The sequence below is a fragment of the Lineus longissimus genome, chromosome 14, assembly GCF_910592395.1.
Source record: "Lineus longissimus chromosome 14, tnLinLong1.2, whole genome shotgun sequence".
Classification (NCBI taxonomy): domain Eukaryota; kingdom Metazoa; phylum Nemertea; class Pilidiophora; order Heteronemertea; family Lineidae; genus Lineus; species Lineus longissimus.
The window spans coordinates 12,724,783-12,752,774 of NC_088321.1; the positions used below are offsets into that span (position 1 = coordinate 12,724,783).

The window sequence follows — 27,992 nt, forward strand, 5'->3', positions numbered from 1 at the left end:
AAAATGTAGGCATTATTTTGAAGCCTCATAGTTTCATTCGTGAAAATTTGTATTATCAATATGACCATTTCTTTGCAACATGCAATTGTAATACATTACTACACGATACATTGTATTCATGTATAGTCTACACAAAATTGACCTAGGCCTACGACGAAATTGACCTAATATATTCGAAGGCGGGATATTGGACTTCTTTTGGAAGTGGTGAAGGAATTACATGTTCTATAGGCATTAATTGGATAGGGTAACCGGCTCTAGCTGTGAATTATAGAATGGTAAGTTTCCATCCAAATTTTTCATGATTTTAATGGGTGTGTACCAACCATGTGTACTGTACTGTGCTGCATGCAATGCATGCTGGTGCTGACATCATCATCATCATCATCATCATCATCATGACATGTTTTGTTTTGCCATCAGTTTTTGTTTTATTTTAATTTTGAGAATCTTGCAAGTGATTCTGCGATTCAGTCAAATGATGCCAATGACAATGAATGACCTTATATTGTCCTTATCTTATTTTTGAGTGATTTTATGTAAAAATAATGTAAAAAATGTGATGACGTTAGGCCTACTCCTGCATGAAGCTATGGTATTGAACAGATGAATCACATCAAATAAAACAAAATACCCATTTTCAAAAGGGTTGACCATTAATACCGCCATTTTGGCTAGACCTCCAAATCCTAAAGCAATTAAAACTATATCCAAATGAATACTTGACTTGCCAAACTCAGCTCGACGCCGAACTGCAGCGCCACTCGCGGACAAAGATAAAACAACTCGACATTTTTTTCACCGGTTTTCTGGCTGCGCATGCGTACCAGCATCATCTTTTGTTGATTTCCGCTGGTACGCATGCGCAGCGAGAAAACCGGTGAAAAAAATGTCGAGTTGTTCTATCTTTTTCCGCGAGTGGCGCTGCAGTTCGGCGTCGAGCTGAGTTTGGCAAGTCAAGTATTGAATGCTCATTTGAAATATGGGAGGCTGCTCTCTGGAAAACACAGAACAAACTCCAGCCCTTGAAATGAGCATTCACTACGTTTTGAAAGAGTTCCAATTGCTTTAGGATTTCAAGTTCTAGACAAAATGGTGGTACCTATGGTCAACCCTTGCCAAGATTTTAAAAAGGCTAAATATTGAAAAAATTAAATTGTTTTAAAGGGACAACTTGGAAATGAGATTTATCTGACCAGGAAGATAATACCCCTGCTTGACATGATACGTCGCTAGGCCTACTTGTAGTATCACACCAATGCTGATCTCTTATAGTGTTATGAGGCAGTTTTGGACATGGCTAGGCCTGTGAGTTTCACTTTCAGGCAGGCAGATGGTTACACCTCGTTCTAAATTGCATTTCAAAGATTTTTCAATGATCCTGTTTGGTTATGTTGCAGTCCTGCTGGAAGCCATTTTGTATGAAAAACTAACATACCCAAGTTGTCCCTTCAAAAGGAGTATGAAATAGAGTACAGAAGAACCTCTCTATTAAGGACACCCTTTGGGACCGATAAGTGCTGTCCTTAATAGAGAGGTGTCCTGATTAGAGAGGTCAAATTGAATGGGAACAGCCAATTTGGGACCAAAACTAGTGACCTTAATAGAGAGGTTGTCCTTAATAGACAGGTTGTCCTTAATAGGGAGGTGTCTGTTAAGGGAGGTTCCACTGTTTATTACTTTGTTGTCTTACATGTATCCGTTGTTTTATCGGGTAGCGAATAAACTTTTTAAAACCGTTCACCAGCCTTCTTTCAAAATTTGGCTTTCATTTCTTAAGTACAAGAGTCTAGACTAGCAGAGAAAAACATTTTTTCTCAAATTACAACTAAGAAAGGGTCAATGACATATTCAGCACCAGAAATAAGACATTTTTGTCTCAAACTCTCATGCGATAATTTTCTTTGTCGTTGCAACAAAACTCGCTTGTTTGCCAGTCATTTTAGGGACTCATCATCATCCTACGCCAGCAGGGAATAGTATTGACTTTCACTGTGGGCTACACGATCTATGACTAATGTTCAATGTGCATTACTTCTCAACACATGGAGGTTGGCTAATCTCCTGGTGCTTGGAATTTTTCCAGGTAAAAATTGTGGCTTTAATTTACAGTGCTGAGCTATTTTCTGCATTCATCATCTGTACCTGCTCACTCGCCAATGACTTCAAACTCTAATCTTACCCAGAAGTGAATTTTTTCTCTCTGATATCGGGGATTTTTAAAAGCTTGCCATCATTTCAAAGCCAAGCATCAAGTTCGTGCTCCATCTACATGAACTACTTGTGATAATCAATCATAGCTGAGTACACTTGACCAACTTTTTAATGATGATAAGTCATTTGTTGTTGGCAAGAATTAATTTGGAGGATTGTATTTGGAAGAATGAGGTTCTTTTGGTTCCTTGACTTCTTTTGGTTGCTTGAAAGCCATGCTGGTTCATCCCGAAATACAATCGTGGGTCAGGCGCGGATCCAAGGGGGGGCGTGCGCCGGGTGGATCCGCACCTTATTCCGGCATGGTGTAAAAAAATTGTAGCCCAAATTAAAGTGGTGCTTATCTTTTGAAAATCAGATGCCAGGAAATCGCATATATGGAGTCTTATCTTAAAAAATTTTCTGGGGGAGGCACCCCAGACCCCCCCGCCGTCGCTTCGCGCCTGCGGCGCTCACAATTCGGGCTTCGCCCTCAAAGTGCGCCCCCCATTTCGAAATATCCTGAATCCGCCCCTGTGGGTTCTTCCTAGGGTTGAACCTGGGCCTATTGTATGGTTGCCTGGCAGAAGTGTTCAACCCACTACTTGCACTAGGCTATGAGGCTCCTCAAAGAATGAGGTGCAAGGGGTGCTTAACATGACATTCATGGCGTGATGGTTGGTGGAATGACTGGTGGAATGACGTTGGGAATGATAAACATTGTTTGTTACTTTTGTTATCTCAGCTGATAAAAGGAGTCGGCAGATGTCGTTTATTTGTGACCAGTCGAGACTTATAAAAGACAGTAGATGTATTGATCAAACATGCCTTGAGATTCTGCTCCATTTGAGGGCGACATCAGCCCCTTGATTTGTTAGCACTAGTCGCTACCAGACAAACATGTTACTATGGATACGCCGTACAATTTCCTTTGAGATGAGAGCTATACCATAAAAGAGTTGCATTCACCCGAATTGTTGGAGTTGTTGTGGTTTCATAAATAAAGGAGCCTCATAGCCTAGTGGTTAACACTGCTGGCTACCACGCAATAGGGCCCGGGGAGAACCCAGGATTGTATTTCTGGATGAACTGGCGTGGCTTTCAAGGAACTAAAATTCCTGGCTCTTCACAACACGTACACTAACGTATGAAATACTCGAGGGTCTGTCGGATGAGACTAAAAGCCGTGGTCCCTTGTACCTGAGTGTCTATGCCAGGGCAAGTAAAAGATCCTACACAGGTGGACAGTAGCCTATAGTGGACTCCATACCTCCGGCAAAAATCCAATAGGGTTACAACGCCGGTAATGATATGATAAACATGTTGTATGGTGTCGCTCATCATTCAATGTCTAAAGCCCGTTACACACGAGGGACTTCTCACCAACTTAGTTGGTTTTAAAATTAAGAACAGGTGCACAGGTGACTGGAAGTTGAGAGTCGTTCACCCACTCACACGAAAGACATAATCCCAGCAATATTTAGGTCCTGCACTATTTCGGCCAAAGGAGTCAAAATATGGCCCAACTATGTTGTTGACTGAATCACACGGGGAAATTTCTCCCCCACACTCCTTATATAAACAAAAAAATCCTTATATAAACAAAAGATGTCGTCGAGAAATAGAACAAGTCGGTAGTGCAGCCAGCAACTCCAACCAATCGGGCAAAGTATCAGTTACCTGGTCTGGATACCTGTTATGAATTAAAATTCCAACTAAGTTGGTGAGAAGTCCCTCGTGTGTAACGAGCTTAACCCTATATTGACTGGGTATTTGTACCGTTGTCCCCCAACTGGCAGAGGCCCTGTCAACCCTTGTTTGTCATGTTGGTGAAGCCTTCCTATAATGACATGTCGGAAGCAAGGCCTCACCAACATGACCCTGCCAGCGAGGGGGGGGGGGGGGCAGACTCTCATTGTTTGTAGCATCAAGCATTGTGGGTAGCATGCATGCATGTAAAATTTGTTGAAAACGGCAGAAAATTACAATGGCGGCATATACATGTTCATGATTGAATAGTAAAACTAAACGTGGATAGGAAAATGGTTGGTCTGCACATGCTATATATCTTGTGGTATGTGCTTTGTATAATGATAAATGATGGTATCGTGACTCACGTTGATCAAAACTGGCAAAATATTGCCAGTCAGGATAAAAAAACAGATAAATTACTGTAATACTAGGGAATTACTGATAATTGACTTGCAGAGAAAATGATATCATTACCTATATGTAGTGCATTATTGGACACTGTATAGCCAGCTGTCCTTAGGGTGCTGGAGGCATTGTATGGCATGTTAAAATCCAGCACTAAAATACATAGTGCCAACTGATCTACAGTTAGATGTCGGTTGGGCTGCCAAGCCTGCTGATAAATTAGCTGTAAACTTTAAAAAGACCAGTCGTGACTCAAGTCTTTATTTAGACTAGCTGAACATAGTAAAATAACTAAATTGGTGACCAATCACTTATGCAGTTCATTGACTGGAGTCAGTAATGTTATGCTTACATTATACTGTAACATTTTTGAAAAGTCAACATTCAAGATTTTAAAACTGACAGCCTCGGTTCCAGTACTTCTCATGATGTTTAGCTGACCTGGTGCGCTATTTCCCTCGTCACAGACCTGCCATTGTCCGTTTTAACATGGTACATTTTGTAAGTGCTGACGCTATAGATAAGAAACCAAGATATAATCTCCTTCATAGTGTAGATCTAGAATGAGTAGGGATGTTAGGCCCTAGGTAGGCAAAAGAGGTTGAAAGAAGTCGTGTTTCCTGAAGAAGTTAAGACTTGCGAGGGTTAACTTCAAGTATGCTGCTGGTATTTAGTGACTCTAATCTCTGTTCTCTTTGCAGACGGTTAACAGGAGTAGCCCTTATTTAGCATGTTGCCTGAAAAGATTGGGCCTACATGGTCATCCTGATTATTTGTCCCTGTTTTCTCGGCTTTGTTTAACCATTCAAGGCCTCGTTCAATGAATATTTGAAATTTGTAATTGTATTAGACAATGCTGTTGTGCAGACAAATATAGAAATATTATACAGTAGAACCTCTCTATTAAGGACTGACAAATGCTGTCCTTAATACAGAGGTGTCCTGATTAGAGATTTCAAATTGAATGGAAAGTACCAATTTGGGACCAAAACTAGTGTCCTTGATAGAGAGGTTGTACTTAATAGAGAGGTGTCCGCTTAGGGAGGTTCCACTGTATATAACTGCCTTTCTATTTTCCTGGACCACCAGTAATTACAAACAGAGTCACCCTTGTTTACATGTAGCATGTTGTCTAAAATGATTGGGCCAGCATGGTCATCCCAATTATTTTGTTGCTTTTCTCTTTGCAGATAGTTATTTGACCGGCATTACCACGTTGAGCATGTTGCCTGACAAGAAAAGAGGTGAGAGTGGGGAGAGGAGGACGCAGCAGGTGTCCCAGCACTCCAGGTAAGCCAAAACACATTCACAGAAGAACCTCTCTGTTAAGGACACCCTTGGGACTGACAGGCGCTGTTCTTAATAGACAAATGATAGAGAGGTGTCCTGATTAGAGAGGTTAAACTGCAGGGAAACAACCAATTTGGGACCAAAGCTAGTGTCCTTAAAAAAGAGGGTGTCCATTAAGAGAGGTGTCCGCTATAAGAAGGGTTTCACCCTGCACTGCAGTTTACACTCTCATATTGCCTTTGATAAAAAATGCGTTTTGCATTATTAGCCTATACTAATGAATTACTGACGTAGCATTTTTAATACATCGAGGACCTGAAAAAAGTGAATTATTTGAGAATCGGGCATAAGGAATAAGCATTATGAATTTAAGTAGCCAACTTCTGGCTGGTAAAGCTTTTGTTCAATCCTCCATGGAAGTTCATCAGTCTGCTGACAGATGGCACCACGACTGTTGAGAGACTGACAATGTTCTCTGGAGTAACAGGTGAGCAAATGTTCCCTGGTCATTTCATATTTGGGCAGTCTTCTGACCAGTGGCGCAAACAATAACACAAAAAACAATTCACATTTGTGACCCGTCACAGCTAAACCAGGCGCATGTCGATCTGAGCTTGGCAGGTTGAGACGGACTGGTTGTTCATTTCTCTGTTGTCTGCCTTTAGTGAAATATGAGCACATCAATTTCTTCCATTATCTCCTGGTGTCATTTAGGCTCATCTTCTTTGCGACATGCACCTGGTTTTGCTGTGATGGGTCACATCTAGCTAAAGTAAAAGGGCCCGGGCCTCGTTGAAAAAAATAGAAGCTCTAACGAAACTAATGCGTGGGACAAATGTGCCTTAGGTTTTTACTGGGCCGTTCAAATTTCCTCGTAGACAACTTGCGGAAATAAATGTTGCCCATTTGAAAAACCCTATCCACAGGCAACGTATATCGCATAAAAGTAACATTAGACAAGCTTATTCAAGCAATTTACTTGAAGTTGTCCATTTCGTCCAATGTTCATGATATTTTGAATGCTTTTGGTGATGATTTGATTTAAACATATTTTTATAAAACTTTGGCTCTACATGTGTAGGTTTCCTTAAAATATCACTGTGGTTATAATTGAATCAGCTTAAGGAGGACATTCTCGGCTTAATGATTTAGCCGCATATCAACAGTGCCGTATGGCACTCTGTCTGGAAGTTGAAGATATTCTGAAGAAACCCCCTTTTCAGCACACACACACTGGACAGAGAACACAATTGGCTTTTTATTTGTTCAATGTTTCTATTTTGAGCTGCATAAATATTTCAGTGCATGTGCGGTCCACTCACAATAACATGCACAGTTGACTGGTTATGCTGTATTGTCGCACTATACACCATAGTATTGACTGGAGTTTACATGCAACTAGGTTTTAATCCTGCCTCCTTCTGTCAAAATGGTAAGTTCATGTTCCGATCTTTCATTTGTAACACAGTCGACAAATCTGAAGTAAGGTTGTGCTCACATACTCGACTCATTCTTTCTCATGCTCCTTTCCTTGCATGTTGATAGTTTGATCCAATTGCAAAGGAAGATATGCTGCAGATCTGGACGATTTCCACGGAGTTTGTTGATGGGCACTGACCAGTCATGCGTTTCACCTTGAACAAAGGGTCACAGTTGCTTATGGCAAAGTTGGAAGCTGGCTCAGGCCTTCTGTCCTGTTCTGAGTGTGCAAATTGGTTTTGTTTTGCCTTTTGTTGAAGTTGAAATTGTTCACATGCTCTGTTGAAAACCCATCCCAATTCATCGGAGTCAGCTGTGTCTTAGTCCAATGACCTGTTCACACATGTAGGCCTACAACAGTCTGGGAGAATGCGGTCTATTAGGAATGAATTATAATGAAAATAGGAGTGCTCCTGGTGGTTTTGCAAAAAAAAGTGGGCACTCTGCCTGCCCACATCTGAATTTTACGACTTGCTTATATGTACTGGAAAAAAGCGTATAGTTCCGCTGTTCAGCAGAAGTGGAAACATTCATTATTTCAGTACTTAGTGTTGGAAAGTATAGATTAATCCATACTAAGTTGGTGTTGGAAATATGCATCCAAATTTGGTTGTTTTCATTCATAAAAGGGCATCATGCTATGCATATCATTCATAAGTAACAACCTGTGAGTCACTGAATCTGGCTCAAAACAGTGTCTGGCATGGAAACAACCAATTCGGACCAAAACTAGTGTCCTTGAAAAATAGAGTGGGTGTCCTAAATAGAGAGGTATCCGCTAAGGAGGGTTCCACTGTGACAATCCCGGACAAATCCATATTCCTCTACCAGGAATGATACATGTCAGGTTATATCATATCCTCTACATTATGTACATGTAACACCGTAGGGTTTGATCGAGTGTTTTGATGAAATTGAAGTAAAGCGTAGCACATGTAATCAACAAAGCACACGTAATGTACAGTCTAGTCAATATCAACACCTGCTTCATACGATAGCACCATGCAGAAAACTAAATGCAAAACACTAATGCAATGCAGAGATTCCTCTAAGATTTGAATACAGTTGGTATCTCACTTGAATGGCATTTAAAGTAAAGCGTCTTGCCCGAGGACATGATTTGTATATATTTCTCAGTACCATGATGTTTGCACAACATGTCCTCTGTAACAATGATCTACCTCCTGGCAGGTTATTCAGTTTGTCTGCATGAAAATCTTAGTAAATAGCACATGATCATGATCCTATTATTTTTGAAAGATGATCAGTCCACATGGAGTGTTATTTACATTCTGTTGGGTTCACTTGTTAAGACGAATTTTCAGTTTCATGTCTGCAAGATTGCATGCCTCGATCTAAGGTGATTATCTACTACTAAAAAGAATGGGGAAACTTTGAAGCTATTTCCAGTTAAATTGGCACAATCTACATGTTAATAACTTTTTCCTAGGCCTAATCAGCGAGGAATGCTTTCACAGCCATAGATCTATCCAAGCCTGTCAAACCTGAATTTTGTTGTACAGTCCAAGTCACAATTGACGTCCTTCCTACTTTGCGCAGTTACACGCACAGTTGTGCGCCAGTGACGCACAGTGGGGGGGGGGGGGGCCTTGCACCTTCCTCAATTTTTGGCAGAGCAACAATGTTTTTACTAGGATTTACTCTTCACGTCAGACTGTCACTTGAACAAAAACAATCGGACATTTCACATCGTCACCCCACTGATGGGCCTATGCAATGCAAAACAAATGAGGCGAAACTCGTCTGGAGGTCTAATCAAAAAGCATCTATGTTTTAAGAAACTGTACACAGTGCCACCTGTTCCCATATCTTCACCCCTAGACCTAGACCCTCGCAACTGTATGCCCCCTTTTTCCAAATCCTGGATCCGGTTAAAATTTACAACCCTTGATCAGAAATGACTTACATGTAGTTTGTTCGCATTTGACTAGATAAATCTATTTAACAATGGCACTTATTTCGTCAAATGACTTTCTTTTTGGCCATGACGATAAACTTGTTCCCTGTATCTACCCCTGGTGTCGTCACTTCAGCATTGGCGTCGTGTTTCTATCGTTGCTAATCAAGCCAATCCCCTACAAATTACCACTTTGCCATAAAACACTAAGCTCCTGAGCAGATGAGGCCAGAAATGTTGGCTGCGTCTCAACACATAATTCCAGCTGAAATGGAGTTGACATGGTTTTAAAAATTGATCATTCAGGATCGATAAGTTATCCACCTGCTGCCATCTGGTAATGAACTTTTACACTACCATACCCTAGTGGAGCCCCCGAAATGCGACCAGTCATGGTACCATCTTCAAATGGTCGTGTTACCGGTTAGGTCACGTTGGTGAATTTGGAAATCTGGACAAAGTTCATGATTTAGTTAGTGTTCAAGTGCTTGACTGGGGAGGCTCCAGGATATCTCAGATCCATGATTCAGTTAAGAAGGATCGATCGCCAAAGTCTTAGATCAGAATCTGCGATGTTCCTTGAGGTTCCTCGGTTCAAGTGCCAGACTCTTGGTGGTCGTTCCTTTGCGGTAGCTGCTCCAAAACTGTGGAACCAGCTGCCGCAAAAGCTCTGTAACATTGCTCCCTCCAGACTTCAAGTCCGTCCTAAAGGCCCACCTTTTTGCAGTTGCCTTTGCGGAAAGAAGATTGATTGATTGATTGATTTACGGCATCCCATCGAAACAGCGTGCGTGCCGGTGCGTTCGTGTATGTGACTGAGGCAGATACTCAAGAGATTCGTAGTTGGATTGGTTCCGTATACTCTGGGCATGAGGTGTGGAGGCTCAGTAGGTGCCTAGTGATCTTTGGCCAGATCCGATATCTGGTATGTCTACCAGGCGGCCGGCCAAACAGCAGAAGGGGTCATCCGATTGGCTTGAATATTCTTTGACATGATGGGGTGGGTAGGGGATGTGCCCTATCAACTTTGGGCCCGATCCAATATCCAGACTTGCCCCGAGGCGGCCATCTTCGATTCTGCATTCAGGACTGAGGTGCAACAGTGGTTGCGATTGGTTGAAACTAGAGTCGTCCAAAGGTGTGTTCCAGACATTTATGTCTTGATAACCAAGTCACAACATTTCAAATGTTAGTCGATGTGGTTTGAGGAGCAGTTTGCTGGGCACCATTGAAAATATTTTCATTATGAAAAACACTGTCATTCTTTTTGATGTTATCACAATAACCTGATTGAAACTGTCTGTTGGAGAAGTGAAAGGAATATAGGTTAAAAAGATGGTATTTTGGTCCCATTGATGTTTGACTGGGGACTGATGAATGGCTGGGGTGAGCTGGTCTGCTACACCTCTTCAGAATACCTTTGAGACGTCAAATATATGCCAGAACACATACACTACGCGTAGAGAAGGGAGAGTTTAAGGGTTGTCCATGTGCAGGAACCACCATTTTGGCCAGAACTTGAAATCCTAAAGCAATAAGAACTCTTTCAAATAAGAAGTTAATGCCACCAAGGATGGAAGCCAGTTCTTCATTTCAAGAGAACAGCGTTGTGCCTATGGTCAACCAATCTTAGTTTCAAGTCAAACAGAAATTGCCAAACATGAGCAAAGTAGGCCACAAAACCATACTTCTGAGTTATGTTCTGTTCTACGAGTGTGAGTATAAGCATTAGGGCAATGGTTAAGGATCCCCAGGATAATACATTTGAAAATGAAATGGGCAAATGTGACCTGTCTCTGACCACCAACAAGACAATGTCCCCTAATTGACAGCTGTCAATCTCGGGTTGTGTTTATCTGTGATCTAGATGCAGGTCAGATGCATTTGAAAAACAAAATCGCCCTATATGTCATCAGTTTGGCAGCTGGTCAGTAAATCTCATATTCCTTAAGGCCAATGCCATTCGTTGAAAATTTGAAATTTGTAATTGAACTGGAAAATTTCCAATTGCTTAATTCATACTGAATATTTATTTTGATATTGGTGTTGTGTTGACAAATATACGAATACAGCAGAAGCTCTCTATTAAGGATACTGGGACTGACAAGTGCTGTCCTTAATAGAGAGGTGTCCTGATTAGGAGAGGTCAAATTGAATGGAAACAACCAATTTGGGACCAAAACTAGGGTGCCTTGGGACCTGTGTGCCAGGTTGAGATGGCCATGAGGTGATGTCACCAAGGCTCATTAGATGCTACCAGTAAGCATGCCTTGTTGTGATAACTTTGTTATGGTCCCCGTTAACTGTATTCAGCATTACCACACATGTTAGTATAGCGATGATTAGCTGCTGTAACCCGTGTCCCTTTAAAGGGGTATGTTGTTCAAAGTTACTGGTGGTCTGGAAAATAGAAATGCAGCTATACACAATGCCATAGTGCAGTTGTTATGCATACAAATTTGCTGAAACTTGGTAAGGATAGTATTTGTATACACAACGGCATTGTTCATTGTAGATATCTACATTCACTGCGCATTACCACAATTTCAAGTTTCAAATGCGATTACAAATTTCAAATTTTTTACGTACCACGTTGACCTTTAAATAAAGTCCATTATCATCGCAGCCACCACTCGCACTCCTTCTAATGAGTGATTATGGGTAATTTCGAGCAATTACCCCAAATCTATTGCTTCGACATGTATTAGATGTGACTGATGTGTTGTGTACATTTTATACCAACTTTCATGCAACATGTTATTATTCCTCAACATTATAAGAGTTGACCATTGGCAACACCAGTTTTGAAATCCTAAAGCAATTAGTACTCTTTGAAAGCGAAGTGAATGCCAATTTCAAGGGCTGGAGTCTGTTCTTTGTTTTCCAGAGAACAGCCTCCCGAGTTTTGAACTGGCATTCACTTCATTTTGGTGGAGTTCTAATTGCTTTAGCCTTTAGACTTTCGAGTTCTAGGGAAAATGGTGGTGCCTTTGGTCAACCCTGAAACCAATTTCTGAAGGAACTGTCCGTGAGTGTGTAGGTGGATGGAGCAATTAGGAGGTTTTTATCCATAAGTTGATAGGAGTTAGCTTTGGGGTAGGTTTTAATCTTGTCCTTTTATTTCTAATCTGTGAGCAGTCTCTCTTTGTGTACTCCACGTGTAGAGTATAAGGGAGAGTTTAAGGGTTGACCATGTGCAGGAACCACCATTTTGGCTAGATATTGAAATCCTAAAGCAATAAGAAGGTGTCCGGTCATCCCGAGGGTGTCCTTAATGGAGAGGTTCTATTGTATATTACCAAATGTACACAGCAATATCTTGTTGAAAGACTCTAAGGCCGAAGTTACATAGACCTCATTCGTTCATTTCCCAGGACTCATTTTCCCCTTTTGCTTTCTTTCCCCTGTGAATGCACGGCCTTGTGGCGTGCATTCACCGAGGAATGAAAGAAAAACCCGGAAAGTGACTCGTGGTAAATGAACGAATGAGGTCTATGTAACTTTGGCCTAACAGCGCAGTTTTTCCAACGTTATTAATCAATTTTTCCTTCCCAGGACAGGCCAGCCTAGCGAGCTGGAAGGCCTGCCTGATTCTCAGCAATCTGAGGAACAGATTCTCCAGAGTGATGCTATACATTCAGATTATATGTGCCGTCCAAAATTGATAGGAAACCTATTGACATGATTGATCAGTCTGGGCTACCGGGCTTTTTTCCCCGTTTCACTGCATTAAGAGACAGTTTCTGATTACAGATTATCACTTGCCTTTCATTTTGGAGACAGTATGATGACTACAAAATAACAAACTGCATCAGTGATATGCTTGGGATAAACATCACTGACCTCGCTTTTAGGAATGTGTGGCTTCTCATAAATCGTTTACTTTTCAACCAAACTGATTTGCAGAGTGGTGTTGGTGGGTAGATATATGTGAATGGATTCCAAAGGCTCTTGTGGTGTGTCCGGAGATTAGGTGGATGAAGCTTGTGTTCCAAATAGAATGTGTTACATTTCACGTGGTAGGTGAGTTTGTGGCGAGTTGGTCCATGATTGTGATATCAGCCAACTTGAAATGGTGAAATAATGTTTGTTAACTGTTACTTCACAAACTGTGCTAAATATGACGCTCACAATAACCTAACAAAAGTTTTACCTGCAGTGTATGACCGGTTTTACCTAGTATAGATTAGTCCATGCTTGGTTTAACTTAAAATATTTTCAGTTCAACTTTAAAAAGATACATGTAATTAGGAATTGAACTGAAAATAAGGAGTACATCTAGTTGTACCTAAATTCTCGGGAATCTGTGGCAACGTTCTGTGCATTTTTTCTTCAATAGCTGTGGAGAATTGGATGGAATATTTTGTTTCTAAAGATTCCGTACAGAATAGCAGATTTTGGGGAAGTAAGTTTGTTATATTTTTAGTATAATGATTACAGTTAAATAGTGCTTTAACAGTGTTCTCCTCAGGGTTTTCTCAAGGAAGGGTGATACCTTGATTTTCAAGACGTTTTACCAGTGTGCAGCAGAAGGTAGGGTGGCCAGCAATTTGAGGTAGGGTGGCCCTATAGGAACCCTCTACGAAGTTCTAGAGCAAGGTAGGGTGGCTCTTCCAAGGTAGGGTGCTAAGCTGCCAAGGTAGGGTGGGCCACCCTGACAAATAACCTTGTGGAGAACACTGCTTTAAACTGAAATAAGATGAAAATGTACTGCTCGGCTCGGGTAAATCAACGAGGCTTCCTTGACCCTCTGCTGCGGGGTGGAGGTTACCTGGTCTAGTGATTTGACTAAATAGTGGAGAATGTTTCTCTTGGTTGAACGCCGTGCACATGAATCACTGTATCTCAAACATGTGTGAGTACTTATCGGCAAATTGCGCTTTTACTCTATCCTGAGGTGAATGATTGAAAGCATTCGATCTCCTTTGGTTTTATGGAGAAATCTTTCCTCCTCCCAGTTCGCTGATGAAATATTCCTCCTGGTTTGCTGAAAAAATTTGAATTGAGTTGATCATTTTTACACTGAATGACTTTCAAGTCGATTATGTGTCAGTATTAACCCTTCTCCACTATATCAGTTTGGCAAGATTTTCTCACCTGCCCCAAGATGGCGTGGATAGCGTCAGGCGGGAATATCTCGTCAGCCGCACAGAGAGAGTTAAGCCGTGTTTTGTCTGATGCAGTGTTTTATATCATGGTTGAACTGTGTTAATGCTTTGTTTAGACTGACACATCATTCTTGACTGAAGCATACTACATTTGACCAGGTTTGCACTGAGACGTCCACGTTTGAGACAGAAATGTCTACGTTTGCCCCAGTTTCTATTTGATCTACAGTAGCTGGGGTCTGAAGCAACTGTCATATCTCCTTTGACCTGCCCTACTCTGGCCAGCCTCAGGTTGATCCAAAAAATAAACGGAGCAAGTTAAGAGTGTTATGTAGCCAGAGCACAGGATTGTTGGTTGTGAATTTCAGGTAAAATTATATGCTAGCATGAAATTGAAAGGCATGATTATTTGTTCTTGTAAACTATTGTGGCTAGTGTTGGTATATTTGATCAACTAAAAGGTTGGCCAGAGTAAAAACTGTCATCTTTCTATTTTACCTGGCTGAAAAGCATGGTCGGTCATGTCTATGTTTGACCTGCTCTAGACTGTCACCTTTCTATTTGACCTGGTTTGACTGAAAGGTCGGTCATGTCTATGTTTGACCTGCTCTAGACTGTCACCTTTCTATTTGACCTGGTTTGACTGAAAGGTCGGTCATGTCTATGTTTGACCTGCTCTAGACTGTCACCTTTCTATTTGACCTGGTTTGACTGAAAGGTCGGTCATGTCTGTGTTTGACCTGCTCTAGACTGTCACCTTTCTATTTGACCTGGTTTGACTGAAAGGTCTGTCATGTCTATGTTTGACCTGCTCTAGACTGTCACCTTTCTATTTGACCTGGTTTGACTGAAAGGTCGGTCATGTCTATGTTTGACCTGCTCCAGACTCATCTTTCTATATGACCTGGTTTGACTGAAAGGTCGGTCATGTCTATGTTTGACCTGCTCTAGACTGTCACATTTCTAAAGACCTTGTTGAACTGAAAGGTCAGTCATGTCTATGTTTGATCTGCTCGAGACTCACCTTTCTATATGACCTGGTTTGACTGAAAGGTCTTTCATGTATATGTTTGACCTGCTCTAGACTGTTACATTTCTATAGACCTAGTTGAACTGGAGGGTCTATGTTTCCCCTACTCTAGACTGGCATTTCTGTTCGGCTTGGTTGGACTGAAGCTTGGTTGGACTGAAGCTTGGTTGGACTGCTGTGTATGTTTGAGCAGGTTGCCTAGAAGTCTAAACGTTATTCTAGATGATAGCAGTAGCAATAAAACAGGAGGGTTAATGAAAGCTTCTGGCTTAGCTACCTGTCTGCTTATCTGTTTTCCTGGTTGGTGTAGGCTATCTCATCATCATTGGATTTAGAGGCTGTTCCACTTGAGAGTTTGTTTATACTCCCAATCGCTGCCCAATCCACAGGGAAGGCATATCTACTAGCTAGTGCTTGCCAGCCCCTTCTTGACCACAAAAGCATAAAAAAGAGGACCACCTTCATCTGGGCATCACCTTTAGCCACTTACCTAAAGTTGAAGTGCAATGATGTAGACTGAAATTTCGGCCGGTCATCATCATGACACAATGTACTCACTCAGTGCAAGGCATTACGTCAGTTCAGAAAAACGTCATTTCAGCAAATGACACTGTGAGAACCATAGCCAACTTATGACCACAGTGGCACCTTTATCATCTGTTTCAGCAATCATGACATATTACCTGTCGATGGGTGCAACACAATTGCAATGCATTGGTCCCTGATGAAAAAGGCTGGAAACAGTTTGGAAAAGGCACGTTGCTAAAACTCTTCAGCTGAAACAGTAAAAAAACTGTTTAGTTCTATGCTTGCGCTTCCTCTGTTTAATCCAGTATGGGTCCACTTGGTCATGATGCCCTTGATTAGGCCCATAGGATCTCAGGCTGTTAGGGAAATTCTTAGTAAAGCCACTTTGAGTCGTTTGACTGGTCATCTGTAAAATGGTTGACCACAACCAGTGATTACTACTTTAGATATATTAGTACTTATAGGTCCCATGGGTGTCTAGAAATAAAGATCTGTAAAATTGATCATTTCTTGATCGCTATAAACAACCTTCGGTAAAAGGAGAAAACTAATCGGCCGTAAATTTTCGGCCCAAAGTAAAATTGGGGTGACCACTGTCGTGTTATACTGCATCAGTACGTTTTAGCTCTTCCCGTCAAATGTCTAATGACTAGGTAGGTGAGGGGGAACTTGAAACAGCCTATAGGATCGTGAACCATTGCACATTTGAGTTTATAATGCTAACCCATTGGTAGCAATGCTATCTCAACAGATGCAGTATAAACACTACACTATCATCCAGTTTTTATGTTCATCTGGATCAGAAGTGAGCATTAATGGAATACTTACTATGGTCCTAGCTAGGTATATCTTCAGTATTTTGGTTTGAGTATTTTTGGGTGTCCTTATCTTTCATTTATTTGTGGCACGAAATGTGATGTACTGTAGGCCCCTACTGGCAGTGGTTGTAAGCCTGCGCAACGAGCCTGGGTTTTTCAGTTGGAAATAAGGAGAGGGGTCTTAGTTTCCATGCGCAGAGAGGGAGAGATCTTTGGTGATTTAGATTTGGGCTAGCATGTGCCATGGGCCTATTTGACGTGACCTCCACTCTTTGTAGTGTCACCTGAGAGATGATCTGCTGTAAGGTATCTCTTGTTGCAGGTTTGGTAGCAGGAGGTGAAATTCTTCCATTTATGGGTTGAGGACATCGTCTTGTCATCGCATTGGAGGGGGTTTGCTGTAATGTTTGTCGTTTCAGTGTTTAGGAGATGTTCATTCACCATTTCCTTTATCGTTCCCAAGATCCTGATAGCAGTTTCGCTTCTGTCGTTGCAGGTTTGGTAGTGTAGTACAAGATGTCCTCATGCGATGAGTTCACCCAGAACGCCTGGAGAAAAGACCTCTGTCGTAACTGCTTGCGTCCGAAATCCGAACACAACCTTGCCAATAATGAAAAGAAACAGCCAAATAAGACAGTAGTGGGGACTAAGAGTAGCGGAAAGGAGAACTGTGATAAAAGTGACACTAAAAGTAGTCTGAAGCACAATGGTGTTGCGGAGGATGGGAAAAAGACTAGTGATACGAGCTCTAAGAAAGGAGGACATAATGTAAAGGGCCGGGGAGTCGCTGATATCAAAACCAAAGAGAACAAACCTTTGAAGAACTCTCCGAAATCGGATCGTGGTGTAAAACCTTCGTCTAAATCAAATAACGGAGTTGAAAATTCTCAGAAAACAGGCCCGGGGAATTCAGAACCAAAAGAAACTGTTAAGAAATCGGCATTAAAGAAAGAAAATTATCAAAAGCGTCGAACTTCTGGTGTGACGTTTTATGTTGGGCTCGCTTATGTTATTGGGGAAGATGGCGGTTTGAACGGGTCTGATAGTGAGGCTGAACCGGATTCTGGCACGTGCAGCGACGATGAGGATGGCAAAGTGCCGTTGTCAAAGGAGGAGAAGCAACTCGCCAAACTAACTTACGACAATACAGATTTTAATTCGGATCCCGTAAATCTGAAAGAGACAGCGCCGCCTCTTGAGGATAGTGTGAAGTCTCTCGTACGGAGTAAATCAGTTGGGAGTCAGGAGGTCTTGGAGATAGAGGATGCTCTCCTGTGGAACCCGAAGACATTCTCGGGATATGTGCATCAGACTTGGAGCGCTGGTGATGATCTGTCCCGAAAGTCTCCCCCTCCTCCACCGAGCTCAGCTACCAGGGTTTTAGTGCCTGAAATCGACATTGGGGAGAAAGACACTGGTGATTTGTTGGGTGTAGTTCCTACGCGGCAGAATGAAAGCGTGTTCAAACTTAGTTCCATGCAGCCGCGCATGAACCTATCTAAGCCATATTTAGCTAAAGGTATATCACCCTCTACCATTGTTCTTCCATATCCAGTTGATGAGGATGTCAATAAAGATGGCGCTAGTTCTGCTGTGAACGGCGTGGGTCAGACTAATCATTCTGAAATTACTGCCAAAAATTCTGGTGCTAAGACTGTACGGTCAGTGAAGGATAATGTTGTGAATTCAAACACAAGCTCTGATAACTCTAGTATTGATACCACTGCCAAAGTGTCGACCAATCAGAACGTTACAAAACCTAAAGGAGGCTCGGTAAAGGAAAATTGGTTCAATTCGTCTAATCAAGCTACAAAAGCAAAAAGTGTCGCAACCAAAACTGCACCGAAAATTAAGACAAATCCTACCCCAGTGAGAAATACTGCCAAGGATGTGAAGAATGCAAAATCAGATTCTACCAAAGATAGTCCAAAGTCAAGCAAGGATACACGCAAAGGGGTGGGCCTTTCGAAAAATTCTGTTGAAGGTAAAGTTTCAGTTGTTCGAAAGTCTTCTTTGAGTGGTTCCTCTACGAGTTCTAACAGTCCGCGCGGGAGCCCTGCTGGAGCTCGCAAACCAGTCAATAAAGGTGCTATTAAGACTAGTGCACCTTCTATTGGTGCTAAATCAACTACAACGCCTGGACGGATTAATCGTTCTGTGTCTTTACCTGTTGGTAGTGACAAGGAAAAACCGAAACTATCTACACCGGATGTGAATAAGGACTGTGCAATTCCTGTACAAATTGATAGCAAGGAAAGTGGGGCCATTTCTGAAAATTTGACGACAAATTCTGGATTAAAAAGTGAAACTGATGGTAATATTGGCCAAATTTCTGAGGTGAAACGGCGTCAGTCTGAGCCAGTTGTCAGCATAACTTATCAGGAACAGGTTTTAGAAAACACTGCAAGTTTAAATTCGGACGCACCTAGTGTTAAATCACCGACCAGTACACTCAAACGAAAGCCAATCAAACGACCAGCTCCCCCACCACCCCCACCTCCTTCCGTGGGGTTGCCCCAAGTTGTCGGAGCTACACTGCCTTTGACGTCGCCAAAACAAGCAACTGGTGCATCGTCAAATTCAACGACAGTAGCTGAGACAGCATCAACAGCCCATCCTGTGATAACGAGATCAGCCAGCGTCCCTACGCCCCCCAGCGACCAAGACCAACACCTACTACGAACAATGGCCACAAGGACAATCAGTGTCGATTGCGCTGACATCGCGCCGCGCTCCGCAAACTCTAGCGATACGAGTTCACAGAGGTCGAACCAGGATGTCGCCACCCCGAAGAAAAATAAACTCAGTAGCGGGTCATTCTTGAAGAAGTTTCTTCGAAAGGCTCCGAAGGAAAAGCCAAAGCCAATCGATGGAATGCCCGATGATCGAAGTTTCTCGCCAACATGGGTCGACTCACAGGAGATTGAATTCATGGACGACTCATTCTCCGACGGAAGCTTTGACGACGAATTAGTCGAAAGCGTCGAGTTAAAAAGTGCCAATTCAACCAATACGGAATCATCTGCGGATTGGAATCATATTTTCAAAAATTTTGGTAAGAGTGATTTGGAGATAGCAAAGGATAATACGGATAATGCTTCGACGGAATCTCCTAGTGTGCGCTTCGCCAATGAAACATTTTCTGCGCAGGAAAAGCCAAAGTTGCAGCTGAATCGTCATTCTGATGGTTCTCTGGAACAGTCGCCCGACCTGAATTCTGGCGGTAAGTTCAATTCGAAACGGAAGTCGTCTGCTGAGGTGGCTAAACTGAACGAATCGCCTCAGAAGAAATGGGATCAGGATAAAATTGAGACGTTGCGTAAATCGCGTGATATAAGTGGCCCGATAGGGCTGGATGGCAAAATGCGGACTCTACCACAGCGGCCTGTCTCGGTGGCCGTCAAACCTGCTGTGGAGACTCTCAGTGAGCGCGCGACAGAGAGAACGCCCAGACCACGAAGTTTAGAGAAGTCACCAATGCACGAGGGAAGGGGCACAATTCGGCGTGATCAGAAACCGATTAAGAAACCCCCTGCGCCGCCTCCTCCTATCCCAGTGGCAGCCCTGCAGAAACGAGCTGAGGAGGAGAAAAGTGCAGAGGGTGGTAAGAGGCTTCCTCTAGGTAAGATATGATTATATACGTTTTTTTGGGGCAGATTCTGAAACTCATTTTTGCTGCGTTGCAATGGGGCTGCATGAAAGCAGTTGAAACATTTTCACCCTGACATTTCTTGACTACTCGTTTCATTTCCTCAGAAGAAAGGTTCTTCAGAACACAATTTACAAATTCCCCAATATTGTTTACAAAAGAGCGTGTCCCATGTTTGGGTATTACGACTCTGAACTAATTTTCATGCAGGATATCCTGTAACTTTCTTCTGAAACTCTACTGGATATGATGGTCGCACATCCAATTAACACCATGGCCAATGTGCTGAACTTCCAGCTCTGGGGCCAACACGTCAACCACTAGACCATGAAGGAATCCTCCATGTTCTGTGGGTTAAGCCATGCCATATAACTGGGGGCAGTAGATCGTATCCCCCTTGGCACAAAGATGACTTGTCCTCAAGTCACTTAGTGACATTCAGCGACCTCTGTACCGAACTACAATCCAATGTGCACATCGTGTGGGAAGGTCTGCCAGTCGTATTATATGTGCGGGTCATCCATCCAGTGTGACGCCGCTCACTGCTCCTTAACTTCTTTCTCTGGGGCTAACGCGCCAACCACTAGGCCATGAAGGAAATCTTCCATGACCGGCAGGTTAAGCCGTGCCATATAACTGGGGGGAACAGTACACTCTACATTATTTTCAACTTCCTTGCAGAAACCATGACATTAGACCGTAAGTCACGGGGTAGTCCGCGACCGACCAGCACAGGGGATCAGATCACCCGGCCTAAACCACCCCCTCCCCCACCACCCACTACGCTTCCAAGGTCAAGATCATCACCAGATAAAAACCCATTACCCAGGAGGCCTCCTCCACCCAGGTTCAAGGTGAGATTGATACAGTGAATAATTCATTCAGGTTTATAGCTAGGTGGTTGCAGCTTCGACTTCTGTCGAAACCACAACTGAAGGTGTCCCTTGCAAAACAAGTCCTGTGCATTCACCATCCGCCTTAGATTCTTTTGTGTTGCAGTCACTAACCACCTTTCAGGCTCGTGTGATGTCTGGCAGTGCATAAATGTATCAGAACGTCAGAGGAAGGGGACTGGTTTGTGGCAGCTTTTCTCAATGAGAACCATGTTGAAGTGCTTCTGGTGTGTGCCTGCAGTGTGTTAACAAATTTTCCTGCAACTCCAGGTATCCATCTATACTTGCTTCCCACCATCCAGTAGTAGATCATGGTCAGGTTATAAGTCCTGAAGCCCCCTTGTGCTGGCTCCAGGTGGTTCAGATGGACCTCGGCTCCCATGAACAAGAACGTGCAAGTCATCTTTAGCATCTCCCTCACCCCCACTGAAATGCCTTTATTTCTTTTGCCTTATTTCAGCCGCAGATCCGAGATCAATCACCATCCCAATCTCATGGTAAGTGCTGACATCTGGTCCCAGAATGTGTCACTATAAATCAGTAGATTGGCTGCTTGGGCATATAATTCTATCTTAGTGTGTAATACTGTGTGATGATGTCAGAGGCAAATATTGAGTGGCCTATACAAAAAGTTTCAAAGAAATTCTGAGTTTATCTATTTGACCCCACCATCTATCATCAAAATTAGCAGTAAACGCAATTAAAGCTAACGATGTGGTCAAGTAATTTGCCCAGAACGACTGGGTCGCACATGCTGAAGAAGGCCTTGTTCGACCACAGCCCCAGTTGCAAGGTCACAGTTGGGATCAAAAGTTTATGAGTAAGTGCTTACCTTTATACAGAGTTCACAAGTTAAAAGTCCATCATTATATTTATCTTTGCAGTTTATGAAGAATATGGCACGAGGAGTGTGAGAGGGTCTAAGGCTCCACCACCGGCTGCACGACACCAGTATGAATACGTCTTTGACAGACCTGGAAATGCCCACCCACGGGACAATTCGCCTGCGACGCAAGAGGTCAAACCGCACGAGTATGGTATGGCATACGAACCGGTATCCGTCTCTCCAACACATTCACATCCAAAACCAATCACAGAGAAACCGAAACCAGTGGCCAAGACGCGCCCGGCGGTCAATGTTGTTGCCAAACCAAAACGCTCGCATCTATACGAGATCATTCATCCCGAGGATCGGGATTCTGGTCGTGCACAACAGGTGTCGCCACCTTTGAATGGCCGTTATGAATCTGTTGACGAGTCGCCCCGGCATGCGAGGCGCAAGCACGACCACGGCAGGGGAGAGGAGAATATCTACGATGTGGTCGAAGTGCCTCCCATCCCTGTCAGTCCACCGGATTCGCCGACGTCGCTCTCGAGATTTTCACGCTCGTTTGAGGATTATCTGGTGCCGATTCGTCGAGGCTCAGTCGACGCTGCGGAGGCGTCTGGGACTGATGACGAGATTCTGGACGAGGATACACTCGGGAGTCTGCCCGATTTACCAACCTGTTCCGATGCTTCTCATGATGTGGACGAAAAGAAAAAGGATGAAGGACATTCGGTAGGACTTTTGGAGAGTGTCCTTCAGAAACTGAAAGAACCGAAAAAGCTGGGTCGGAAATCTTCTGCGCCGGATATGTCGAAGTCAAAGAAAATGTTCAGTACGCGTTCGCTGACGCGTCGGCCACGGTCTTCACGTCATAACTCCTTACCAGCTGGTGTCGATATTGTCATGATTAAATCACAGGAGTGTGAGAGTTTGAAGTCCGGTACAGGGAGTATCGGTACGTGCGGAACTGGGAGTAGCAAATCGGGCAGTACTGGGACGGGGAGTATTCGTTCTTCTGGAAGTATGGAGGAGTACGTTGACATGTCTGGCGCATCGGGGAAGGAAGATGACCCGTCACCGTCATCGACTGGAAGCATTGGCGATCCCGGTAGCTCGCCCATGTTGCCCCGATCACGGCCGCCACAGCCACAGACTCCATCAGTGCGTGGCCGCACGTGTCTCCCAGCGCCACCGACACTGATGCGGGGCCAAGTGGATGTTGGGGAGGCCAATGTGCAAGAGATGTTCAGTAACATTGCCAACATGAATTTACAGACTCTCAATCAGGTATTACGGGACATGGAGGTACCAAAGAGGTCGATAACGACCTCCACTGAATTGAAATGGGAGAGTTTCAGCCTCGACTCGGACGTTCCCCTGATGAGGTCAGCTGCCTTGGCATTCTATAAAGCGACGCTCAAGGCAACTATGGAACCACTTGTACTTATGGTAAGTCATGTGTCATGTGGGGAAACGATTGGAAGACAGTTGCCTGAACTTTTGTCGGTAAAAGAAGTTCCATGAGTAATTGAGGAAGCCCAATGGACAGAAATGCTAATGCGTACACTGCAACGTTGCAGTCTGATATGCAACAATCTCAGGTTGTACCTGTGGTGACCAAATATTTCAGGTGTTTCTATGTTACATGCCATATCACCAGGGCTCATGATTTGACCTACGTTTCAAGGTCTGAGAGGTCGAAGTTCAAAATGTCACCGTTGGTGGTACGTTTTATCGTTGTTCGATGTTGAATTTTGTGTAGGGATGAAGCTAAGTAGCCTCTGTGTGTATGCCATATTTCAGCCAGTACGGAATTCAACCTAGCCGTTAGCATACTTTTTGTTTTTTTTCGTATTTTTCTTATTCACTTGGTAGGCGGCCATCTTCGAAAGCAGTCTTTTTCCTTTTGAAGCCTAAGGGAACAAGAAGGTTGAAAGAAAGATATCACACATTATCGATCGAGTAAGCACGTCTGATTTCAACATTCTGGTGGTTGAGAACAGCTATCAGCAAGCCATACGATTGGAGTGTTTCAGGTCTTCATTATCGTGGCTGGCCTTCTAACAACAAGCTGACGACAGCAAGAATGACCAGTGATAGTGCGTGCATGGATTTATACTCAACCTATCTCTTCTCATTGCAGGTATCATTTGATAGAGTCCCCGAGGAACTCTGTTCCAAGTTCCACTGCAACGGTCTGAAACAGCGTTGCAACTTCGAGGACGACATAGCTTGTCAATTTCACCCCGATTCTATCTTACAGCAGATTGTTGGAGCAAACATGGGCACGGCCCTGACCTCGCACTGCCGAGTCACGGTCCTCGAGTACACAAACATTTCAACGCTTGATAAATATCTGGATACCTTTTCCGAGGACACGGACGAGTACTTCCACGAAGTGTGTTTCATTCTCGTGCAGCTCTTACAATACACTATCTATCTTCTGGACCGTGGCTACGAGTTTTCCGACCTTACCGCCGAGAGTCTCCTCATTACTCAAAGCGGCCAATCAAAGAATCATGTCTTACTCAACCCGGGACAGGTGCATTCCGGTAACGGCGACAAGTTGAAATTGATGTGTCAAGAAATTGTGACGCTGATTTTCAAACTGCATGAAATCGATTCGTTTGAGATTTACGACAAGATGTCTCACTTGCCTTATAAGAAAACCGTGATGAAGATCACTCAACTTTTAAGTGCCGGTCAGTTCTCCAATATGGTGCAAGGCCTCGATATGTTAGGCTTTGTCCTGTGGGGGCCTACCAAGGAACTCCGCCAGCTCCAACGCAGCAACAACATCGCCCTGGAGTGTCAGTGCTGGCTGGACGTAGCGTGTGCCAAGAAGGTGAACAGTCTTGCACGAGGCGAGGATCGCGACTCGATCTGGACGTATTACCAGGTGAAGTACTTGTGCGAGATGGACGGCAGGAAGCTGGCCGCGATATGCGATACATACAATCTCGGTGCCAGATGAGTTGACGTAGAATCAATGATGTATTGCACCTGTTTTCTCTTTTGCAAAGTATGATGTACAGTGATGACGAAAGTGTTTTTTCCAGTAGATCTTGCCAAACGTATTTGGCTGACCACTTGTCACTAAACTGTAATAGTGTAATCGCAAGTGAATTTACTTGTTCACCCTTGACGCCTTGATAGTTTTCATGACTCCGGAATCAAACTTATTCAATTAGTTTTGCTTCCGATGTAAGCTTAGAGCTTTATTCAGTGTGATAGTGTTTTTCAGAAAGATCTGTCCAAAGGTACTTGGCTGACCTCTAGTCACTAAACTGTAATAGTGTGATCACTAATAGTAATGTAACACAGCCCTGGGCAGCCCATGTCATAGTTGACTGGCTGTATTGACACTGTGAAAGAGCATTGGGATAATCTAGTGTTGCACAACACCACTATCTTTTGGTAAATGTGATCTGGTCACATTCCTTAGTTCAATCTAGTGTTGCCCACCTTTTGGTAAATGTGATCTGGTCACATTCCTGAGTTCAATCTAGTGTTGCGCAACACCACTATCTTTTGGTAAATGTGATCTGGTCACATTCCTTAGTTCAATCTAGTGTTGCCCAACACCACTATCTTTTGGTAAATGTGATCTGGTCACATTCCTGAGTTCAATCTAGTGTTGCGCAACACCACTATCTTTTGGTAAATGTGATCTGGTCACATTCCTGAGTTCAACTATTAAGTACCTTTGGCCAGAACGATATGCAAAACACTAGAGGCTATAGATAATGTACACTTCCTTGTAGTTAATGTAGATTTCGTAGAGTTAATTAAGCATGTACATTCAAATGATCACACCAGTCAAGAAGGCTTGATCTCACGAGTCAAGAAGGCTTGATCCAGTAGAGGGAAACCAGTGTGGGGATTCGGACAGTCGAGTGCCACAGAACAGGAAATATTTGCATTTGAATCTGCCTGTGCTTTCAATTTATTTGGTGTCGTCTGTTTACCGCTTCGGTAACCATAGCAGACGGTGATTTGCTGACACTGTCCGAATCCCCTCACTGGAAACTGTAATGATTTTAGTGTTTGGTTTGACGAAATATTTGCTTGTCGTCACATCAACGAAATGATGAGAAACTGGTTTGCGATTGAGCAGTGAAATCTAATGGATGTCCTGACCTCATCTCCTGCAACAAAGATACTGTAAACATACGTTTTACACTTGTAACTGCATTGGTGTTTTCAAAGTCCTTTCAAAACCCTGTTCTTATGTTTGGACATTGTTTCACCACTTGCACAGTGACTGAGGTTTGCCATTCTCGGTGAATCGGTGTTCGGAACAGGATGGAGCAAAACCTCATAAATCAGAGAGAACTTTTTTCCATGAAGGGTGTAGTCTTCCTGTTCTTACTCTTAGTGTAAGTAACTGATACTAGGACATGTGATTGTACAAAGTAATGTATTTCACTTGTAGATAATTGTAGTATAGTTGGCTAAGTAATGTTTAAATACACTTGTTATGTACATGTACTCAATCGACCAGATTGCATTTCTTTTTATCCACAAATAGATTGGCTTGTATTCGGACAATTGGAGAAGCTGTTGCCTGGGGAGCTGCTTTTATTGTGTTAAGGGCTTCGAGATCCATGTTGTCTTAAATTATGGCTTTACCTACTGTAGAAGACTTTTGTATATAGGGCCTATAGGATATTTTTGTGAGGAGATCATGCTCCCAAAAATATTCTGCAGTAAAATCTCTTGCTTTTCAGCTAGAATTCCATGTCGTAATGCCATGTTTCCACAGTGGCATTGCATCCAGCTAGGGCTTTTGTCCAACTCGGCTTAAAACCCATACAAAGAGGTGATTGAAGAGACCACGTATATAGGCCTACCCTGTGGAATAAGCACGTATCAGAATTACACCTCACAAACACAAATTCCGCACCTCTGGAATGGCTTTTGCCTATTGTGTGCTTTTTTAGGCTTGATTACTCCAGTCATTGAGATCTGTTGACTGTGGATTTGAGTATACTATATAGACTTTCATACCATAGGTAAGATAATGATCGTAAAGACAACAGCATATATACATGCTTCTCGAAATTGGTGGCTTGCATTGGAACTAACTTTTCCCCCTTGTCCGTCATTAAAGGCATTCAAGTGTGTTGGTCAACCATGACTATCTCCATTGTCCCTCCACCATAAGGCCTAGTTTCCTCTTATGACATCACTATTTCGGACACTCAGCGCCCCATTTCTGGAAAGGTGTATAATGACCCTGTGCAAATGGCACTGAAACGATTGAATAGTTTAAGAGATATCATAAGCTGTAGGTGTTCACATTGATAAGAGCTTGACTGTACATTACAAAATCGCTGAGTAGTGTTGCTTATAAAATGAGTCCAGTCACAGCAAAACCAGGTGCATGTCGCTCAGAGTGTGGCAGGTTGAGACGGACTGGTTGTTCATTTCACTACTGTCTGCCTTGTGAAATCTACTTGATCAATTTTGTTCCATTTAATACACCTGGTGTCATTTCGGCTCATCTTCTGTGCAACATGCACCTCATTTTGCTGTGATGGGTCTCAAAGGCCCATGAAAATTGTGCACCTTATAAAAGGCCTACACCATTTGTTTGAATTTTGAATTTAAAAATGTCCACTTGCGGAAATACGTACAAAATATAAATGTCAGCATTGCCATGGTGGAGACTGATATGCAAATACTATGAATACCAAGTTTAAACAAATTTGTACTCATAACAACTGCACTACAGCATTGTGTATTAGTGCATTTCTATTTAACTGGACCACAAGTAATTACAAACGGTGAACCCCTTTAAAGTACCTAGCATTTTATTCTCCTGACCCTGTCCTATAAAAAATTAATCAATGGGGTGGGTTGTTTCAGTAAGTTGGTGGTTCTAGTTTCTTGCTTCGAGAACATGAAATTGACAACCTCTACTATGAACTAGATGTGAACTTTCATTGTTGTTTTGCATTTAATGTTAAACTGACATCATGAGGCCAAGGTAATATTCTCCAGGGAATCTTGTCCGAGTTGACTAAAACAATGTGCTGGAGGTCTAAGTGCAATATTAATAAATGTTAACATTTTACTGAATCTGTTTCCTGTGTTA

General features: G+C 42.9%; 1 protein-coding gene across 1 annotated transcript; it reads left to right on the forward strand.

The window, feature by feature from the left end:
- Window positions 1-121: 121 nt before the first annotated feature.
- Window positions 122-27,976, forward strand: LOC135498575 (uncharacterized). The gene is made up of 7 exons (XM_064788870.1): window positions 122-278; window positions 5,541-5,640; window positions 17,018-20,143; window positions 20,852-21,024; window positions 21,524-21,560; window positions 21,948-23,341; window positions 24,036-27,976. The coding sequence occupies exons 3-7, from the start codon at window positions 17,038-17,040 to the stop codon at window positions 24,864-24,866; spliced, it is 5,541 nt and encodes a 1,846-aa protein (XP_064644940.1). The 5' UTR covers window positions 122-278; window positions 5,541-5,640; window positions 17,018-17,037; the 3' UTR covers window positions 24,867-27,976.
- The last annotated feature ends 16 nt before the right edge of the window (window positions 27,977-27,992 follow it).

Coding starts and splice junctions, on each gene's coding strand:
- LOC135498575 (XM_064788870.1), top strand. CDS start 17,038: ATGTCCTCATGCGATGAGTTCACCCAGAACGCCTGGAGAAAAGACCTC. Junction 21,561..21,947: donor ATCACCATCCCAATCTCATG/GTAAGTGCTGAC, acceptor TTATCTTTGCAG/TTTATGAAGAATATGGCACG. Junction 23,342..24,035: donor TGGAACCACTTGTACTTATG/GTAAGTCATGTG, acceptor TTCTCATTGCAG/GTATCATTTGATAGAGTCCC.